The following is a 7,313-nucleotide window of genomic DNA, read 5'->3' as shown; positions in this document are numbered from 1 at the left end:
GTAAGACCCAATGATTTGATCGAACCTTGGCCTATTCCGCTGAGGGTAGTTACCTCAAATTTATTTACTTCATATTTATCTACATTTGCGATTTTTAGTAGAGACACGTCTGCTCCTGTATCTACTAATAGAGTTAGTAATTTATTAGTGGTATTATTAAAAATTAACAAACACGCCCAGGTTAAGGTTTAAGCTATATATTGTGTTATGTTTTAATCTCTCAGAGGCTGGTTCAGGTTTTCCGAACCAATATTGTTTTGGTTAGTATAATTATTATTACTAGTTATTCTAACATTATGTTGGATCCTACGGTTATTTCCGCGTCCTCGTTGATTTCCATATTGGTTATAGTTATTGTTTTGTCTCTGCCTATTGTAATTATTATTTCGGTAGTATCCTCTACCTCTAAAATTTCCATTCACGCGATTGTTTTCGCGATAATTATTTATATTTTGACGCTGTGTAAATAGAACAGTGTCTGTCCGGCCAGTAGCATCCGTGCAGCTTTCTACAAATTTTTGTACCGCATCGTTCAAATTATTAAATTGGCCTGACTTCATAATTAGTCTGACTTCAGGAAGTGTACAATTTTTAACCATTGCATCTACAGATGCCTTAGTTGAATATTGTATAGCTATTTTTGGTGGTATCCCATCCGAAATGTAAGCACCTTGAATTGCTTTAGTTAATTGCTCAACTTCTTTAGTATATTGGTTGGCAGTTTTGTTCTTCTGTTGGAGATTCATTAATTTAGCAGTTAAGACTGCAACCGATTCTCCTTTGATATTTGTTTTTAAAGTATCTATTATGGCTAATATCGAGTTTTCGGTGGTTATTATTTGCCTAGCTGTACCTTTTAATTTAGTTTTTATTAAAGTAACTGCCAATCTTTCATGTTCTCCTTTTAATTCATCGACCATTTCAATACCGTCAAGGAAACTTTGTAGATTGGATGCAGTTCCGTCATACTCAGGAATGAGTCGTGACGCTGTACTAATGAATTGGTCAGCTGATTGTGCCATATTTGTAACGTGGTATTTTTCTATTTCTGATAAATTTTCAATTTCGCTATTTGCTTCTTCAATTGGTATTAATATGTCACTATCTTGTGTGACAAACAGTCTATGTACATCGAGCTGTATTGATTTATCTAAGTTATGTGGAATTTTTTCCTCTATTTTATATTTAGAATAAATGTTTATTAACCTGTCTCTGCTTTCCCAAAATACAGAGTTAACAATTCTTTTATGGCTTTCTGTTAATCTATGGCTATAGTTTATATATATAGTTCTGATATTCTCTAAACTATTAACTAAGGTCAATAAGTGTTTTCTCAGAGTTTCTGATCTGATAAACGTATTTTTGTTTATACACTTGTATGCCTTGTTGAAATTTTCTTTTTCTGTTTTTAGAAATTCTTCGATTTGAGACCATTTATCCATAAGAGTTAAAGAATTTTGTTGACTGATTTAATGAAAAATTTTTCTAACTATTTCATTCGCATAGTTAATTATTTTATTGTGTTTCTTCAAATGATTGTCTAATTTCTGTTTAGTTTTGCAGCTTTTGCCACATACAAAGCAGTTAAAAGTTTTCATTTTGAGGAATCTAAGTAATATTTAACTTTTGAATATCTAACTATTTATATTTTTTCTAATACAGTAGCGATATTTGCAGTTTTTACGAAATTTTTCTTAAGGGATCTACGATGAGCCTTATACAATTTCAGAGCTAGGTTTGCAGTTAGCAAAATAATTATTATTATGAAAAATTTCGTTGGGTCGTAAGGTTCTCTTCTATCCACGGTTGCCACTTGAAAATTTTTTTCTGTACCAAAATTGGTTTAAAAAGGTACCATTTCTATAAAAAAAGGTCCAAAATTTTTCCTTTGTCTTTTTATAAGAAAATACAATTTATATAAAATGTACAAAAAGTATAAAACAATACAATATCCACAATAAAGTTGGGACGCCGAAAATGTACCATTTTTTGAAACATGAGTACCAGAGTACCAAACGGAAAAAAAGTACCAATTTTGGTACTAAAGTACCATAAGTGGCAACCGTGCTTCTATCAACTTCTATTTCGTTAACTACATTAGCTACAGGTTTATTTATTTTTGATTGTGGGTTCCCCATCATAAAAATAAGAAACAGTAGAGAAAATAAGAAACAGTAGAGGAAAAATTATTATTTTTTTTTTTTAAACAACAAGAAAAATCAAAGATATACCGTAGAGATTAAACAAAAAAATTTTCAAAATATTTAAAAACATCGAACACATTCATTTCAAAATATGTAATATTTATCATAATTTTAATTTAAAACATTTGTTTTATTTATTTTTTTTTCAATTAAAGCAATCAAATTAAAACAATTATATATATTTTACATTATCCCTACCTAAGGGTTTTGGCAACGGCTTAACGCCATTTTGTACCTCTATTGGATTTGCTCTTTATTATGTTAGAGCACACACAAGCTCCATTACAATTATTTAGAAATTAATAAAAATATTATACTTATTTCTCCTGTACGGCTCTTCGCTTTTGTAACTGTCTGTTGTGCCTGGCTTGTATAATGTCGTCAATTTGTTTCCATATTGTACATGCAATCTCCCACGATGGTGGTGGTTCTGTATATAATGAGGCCTTCAGAGCTGCTATTTTTTTTCGTTCTTGCATTAGTACGCCACCCCTCTTTCAGGGTTTTGGTACTGCCGGAATAGTTGTGTTTTATATATATATTTTTTTTTAAAAAAATAATCACATTAATCCTGCACCAAAGTCACGGTCGCAATGTAATAGTTGCAAAATACTGATTGTTAAGATCGCCGATATTTATTGGCGTTTCTCATTTCATTAAAGATTGCTATTTTAAAATAAAATAAAAGCAACGATTTTATTGTTAGAGAACTTGGTGCGCTTCTTATGAGGGCATTTCTAATTCTGATTTTTATTTAGTTCTTTACTTTCAACTTAACCTAGGTACATAACGACGCAGCGTATGTACTTTCTTATTTACTAAATATTTTATAATTATATATGTATTTTTATTTATGAACAAAACGGCGCAGCGTAAGTACTTTATTATTTAATAATTTATTGCTAAGTAAGCGTCTTCGATTCCACTTGCATCGAGTACGCTTACTGTTGATGTTGTTGTATATGCGGTCAATGCCTGGCAAGCATATGGTTATATCGAAGGCAAAGTGCCGCCGATATGTGTGGTGTCAAATTCCTTGTGTGGAATTGTGCATTTGTTTGTAAACAATGCAATGCGCTTGGAAATAATTAGTGTATTTTTATATACACTGCGCATTTAAATATAGAACCACTTATTATTATATTAATTGTATGCATTGCCAATATAACTAACGCATATACATTACAATTGTTCATTTGCAACCCAATGTTGACTTTCGTCAACCTTGTACATTACATACGGTACTCTTAAAATATAAAAAGAACGTTACTTTTTATACAGTTTTTTAGCTCACCTATTGAACTGGCTTCTCGATTGAGCTCTCTTGCATTGCAATTCCCGCATGAACAGCACGCGTGTTTGAGTCTTAAAATCACATGTTCTTAGGGATTTTTTAAATTATATTTTTTAAATTTAGTATAAATTTAACTTAAAATAAATACAAAAATTATTGTATTTTTTATTTTTCATAAATTTAACATAAAATATTTACAAAAACTATTGTATTTTCCACTCACCAATAACTTTTTGTGTCATTCATTTTATATAAAAAAGTTTTTTATAAAATAATCTGCAGGTATTTTTGTATTTAAAGGTATTTTTCAACCACAAATTTATTTAAATTTTTTTTAATTGTGATTTGTTTACTGATTTAGGCAGTGATGCTAAGTTATTCTTAAGCAACTAGAAGTTGTTCTATTAGATCATTCATGTCACTTTATATACTTTAGAATAACTAGAGGTTGTTCTATTAGATCATTAATGTCACTTTATATACTTTATGATTTTGTAATATCACTTGTGCAAAATAAGATTTGGTCTCACTGTAAACATAGAATAACAGAAACTTGCTGTAAAACTTCTATTGACTGAACAAAGACTGAAATGCATTGTTATTGAGAGTAACTTTTTTTTTATCGAAGTGCGTGATTCGTGTATGAGCTGCTTTTGAGTGTTTGGAATATATATTAAATATCGATAATGAGAGTTATACCTGGCACAAAAACAGTGTCAAAGTACTACAATTCAAATTAAGGAGTGGTTGTGGTCGGTAATTTTTAGCAACGCTTGGTTTTTGTTTTTTTTTTAGATACATTGAAGTTTTTTTTTTCGATATATTGAAGTTTTTTTTTAATTATTTCCTTTGTCTTCTATCATGTGAGTATTAACATTGAAAATTTCTGCTTACTAAAATTGGTGTACATAGTAATGACTCACCAGAGATTCATAAAAAAGTGTATTACTGCAAATATATGTGTATCTTGTAACTTTATTAAAATTGTGAAAATATTATGTCCATATATGGAGTTAATAGATTGTATTGAACTCAAGTTTTTTAATGTACATTACTTAAAGCACAGATACAATATATCATTTTAGTTTAGTATTTAACATTGATTTTCCGAGTGTTCTACAGTTTACAGTACGATTTAAATAAGTAGAATAAGAATTTTAATTCTAATGAAATTTATTTCATACATAATATTTTTAAATTTATATTAAAGAAAATGTCGTCACGGAAAACTGCTGGGAGACGGGCTACCACAAAGAAGCGAGCTCAAAGAGCGACTTCGAATGTCTTCGCAATGTTTGATCAAGCTCAGATCGCTGAGTTCAAAGAAGCTTTTAATATGATTGATCAAAATAGAGATGGGTTTGTTGAAAAAGAAGACTTACACGACATGCTAGCCTCATTAGGAAAAAATCCTACCGATGATTACTTGGAAGCAATGATGAAGGAAGCTCCTGGTCCAATCAATTTTACAATGTTTTTAACATTATTTGGAGAACGGTTGCAAGGTACAGATCCTGAAGATGTTATCAAAAATGCTTTTGGATGTTTTGATGAAGATAACATGGGTGTCTTGCCAGAGGATAAATTACGTGAACTACTTACCACTATGGGTGATCGCTTTTCGGATGAAGATGTAATTTTTTTTATTAACCCATTTATTTTTCAGAATAATTATTGTTTTGTTATAGGTTGATGAGATGTATCGAGAAGCACCAATTAAAAACGGTTTATTTGATTATATAGAATTTACACGTATTCTGAAGCATGGTGCGAAAGATAAAGATGAGCAGTGAAATGTGTCATTACATATTTGCAAGCGCATAATGTCTAAAATCTTTATTTATAATAAATCGATGTATATATGAACATAAATGTTCATCCTATTCCAAAACCCTTTAGTACCTAATTTCAAAATCTTTAATTACCTTGTTTCATTTTATAACTTCTAAAAATAAATAAATCTAACCAAACTAGAATATGTATGTGCATTTTTGTTTTTATACGGAATCTTACATTAAGCGAATGTTTTGACTTCTACACATGGTTGCAAGAACGGTCGGGTCTACGTTCCGGAGCCACTCGTCACCTACGACGACCAAGTACCACCAAGGGACTCCACAAGCAGGTCCAGACGGGGGGTACAACAACTCGTACACATCATAAATTAAATTCCAGTATAACTATATAAGGTTTTTTAATTATTTTATAAAATAATTATATAAATCTAAGGCCGTGGCAACTTTTCCACTTTCTCTATATAGTAGAAGAACCCACAATTTCAACCTTTTCGACTCACCGCTTAGATGTTGCAACCACCAAAAGGCAATCTTGAATGGATGCTCATTTTGCCTAGCGAGAATAGTGGCGTTAATTATGGGATATCACTTGAGACATTATTGAGTTTGTGACACACTGCATATCCTGGAAACAAAACAGTTCAATTTTGATATAGCACAAACTAGTAAAACTGCCATTTACAAGAATTTAATAATTTCCTCGTATACGCAGTACTTTCGCTTTTCTGGAAAAATTTGGTAAATATTTTTAAAGTTTATATAAGACATTAACCACTACATTATATATATAATACATAAATATACTTAGCAACTACAAAAAAAAAACAAGCACTTAGTTATTTGCGATTTTATTAAGTATAAAAATGAAAAAATTTATGCGTTTTACAAATATTCATCCTTTTATGGATTTATAATATATTAGGAATGAGCACACGCAATTTCACTTCGAAAAGAAAAACGCCTTTATGCTTTCTTTTCTTCTTCAATTGCTTCCTTACTTGGTAATTGATTTTTCTCACACGTTTCAGTATGTTTCAATTTAGATGGATCAAAATTTTCAATTCCAGTTATGAAATTAATCTTCTCCTTTTCTTGTGCAATAACTGGAAAAAATACAATTTATATACACAACACAAAATTTATATTATATATGTTTAATAATCAATTACAAATGCAGATCACATATATATAAAGATAGATACACCGCATTTGCAAATACTTCAGTAGTAGCTTACCTTCACTATTTGGCAACGGATTTTTTTCATTGGTTTCAGTGTGTTTCAATTTAGACTGATTAAATGATGCAATACCAGCACACAAGGATTGTTGGGTTTTTTCTGCGGCGACATCTAATCATATTCATTTTTATCAAACTTTCTTCATTATTCAATATTTAGTTTTCTTACCTTGAGCCGAAGGCAATATAATTTTTTCCTGAGTACTTGCATTTTTTAATTTTTCCGTGTTAAAACCCTCGAGTTGACTTTTTAGATTTTCAGCTACTTTAGGAAGATCTTTTAGTGCAGGAGATGCCATTGTTGCTGTATATATATATTTTATACTTTTTCCCCCAAGGACTACAAATAAACAGCATTTACTTAAATGAATATTGAAACGGGATTATAATATAACACAAATAAATATTAAGAAAATACATTTAAATTTAGGTTATCTGGTTTAATTTTGCAATTTGCATTAGCTCAGACAAAATACTTCTACAAAATAGTATGAATCACAGTTGAATCATCAGTTAATAAAGGCCTATACCGGTAGAATTACCAATTCAATTTAATCAAAATATGCAAACTCTTGTTAGAAACGTAATACAAAATGTCGTTTAATTCCCCTTATGCTGCAGAAAATGCAATTCCACTGAATGTGCAGATATGCTTAGTAGAATGGAGAAAATTGTTAACGTCGAAATCAGTGAACTGCTGAAGAACTAATTTATGTATGTACTTACATATTTGTTTTCAGACTATATTACTTTGCATATTAATTATAATATATGCACCTCTT

The 7,313-nt window shown here is 30.2% G+C and overlaps 2 protein-coding genes across 3 annotated transcripts; one reads left to right on the top strand and one right to left on the bottom strand.

The window, feature by feature from the left end:
• Nucleotides 1-4,087: 4,087 nt before the first annotated feature.
• Nucleotides 4,088-5,474, top strand: LOC119675713 (myosin regulatory light chain sqh). 2 transcript variants are annotated; one of them, XM_038086926.1, is made up of 3 exons: nucleotides 4,088-4,250; nucleotides 4,709-5,131; nucleotides 5,187-5,474. In XM_038086926.1, the coding sequence occupies exons 2-3, from the start codon at nucleotides 4,712-4,714 to the stop codon at nucleotides 5,289-5,291; spliced, it is 525 nt and encodes a 174-aa protein (XP_037942854.1). In that variant the 5' UTR covers nucleotides 4,088-4,250; nucleotides 4,709-4,711; the 3' UTR covers nucleotides 5,292-5,474. The 2 variants fall into 2 exon arrangements, with proteins under 2 accessions (XP_037942854.1, XP_037942850.1); XM_038086922.1 differs by lacking the exon at nucleotides 4,088-4,250 and adding an exon at nucleotides 4,524-4,626.
• Nucleotides 5,475-6,130: 656 nt separating this feature from the next.
• LOC119675744 (thymosin beta-like) lies at nucleotides 6,131-7,279 on the bottom strand. The gene is made up of 4 exons (XM_038086953.1): nucleotides 7,258-7,279; nucleotides 6,701-6,871; nucleotides 6,530-6,643; nucleotides 6,131-6,397 (listed from the first exon to the last, which is right to left on the bottom strand). The coding sequence occupies exons 2-4, from the start codon at nucleotides 6,828-6,830 to the stop codon at nucleotides 6,258-6,260; spliced, it is 384 nt and encodes a 127-aa protein (XP_037942881.1). The 5' UTR covers nucleotides 6,831-6,871; nucleotides 7,258-7,279; the 3' UTR covers nucleotides 6,131-6,257.
• Nucleotides 7,280-7,313: the final 34 nt, after the last annotated feature.

The sequence above is a fragment of the Teleopsis dalmanni genome, chromosome 1 (assembly GCF_002237135.1).
Source record: "Teleopsis dalmanni isolate 2A chromosome 1, ASM223713v2, whole genome shotgun sequence".
NCBI classification, from domain to species: domain Eukaryota; kingdom Metazoa; phylum Arthropoda; class Insecta; order Diptera; family Diopsidae; genus Teleopsis; species Teleopsis dalmanni.
This window is presented reverse-complemented; position numbering and strand designations above follow the sequence as displayed.

Excerpts from the sequence above, each read along its gene's own strand:
- LOC119675744 (XM_038086953.1), bottom strand. The coding sequence starts at position 6,830 with ATGGCATCTCCTGCACTAAAAGATCTTCCTAAAGTAGCTGAAAATCTA. Across the intron at positions 6,644-6,700 it reads TATATTGCCTTCGGCTCAAG|ATGTCGCCGCAGAAAAAACC; the intron begins GTAAGAAAACTA and ends GAATATGATTAG. Across the intron at positions 6,398-6,529 it reads TCCGTTGCCAAATAGTGAAG|TTATTGCACAAGAAAAGGAG; the intron begins GTAAGCTACTAC and ends TATTTTTTCCAG.
- LOC119675713 (XM_038086926.1), top strand. The coding sequence starts at position 4,712 with ATGTCGTCACGGAAAACTGCTGGGAGACGGGCTACCACAAAGAAGCGA. Across the intron at positions 5,132-5,186 it reads ATCGCTTTTCGGATGAAGAT|GTTGATGAGATGTATCGAGA; the intron begins GTAATTTTTTTT and ends GTTTTGTTATAG.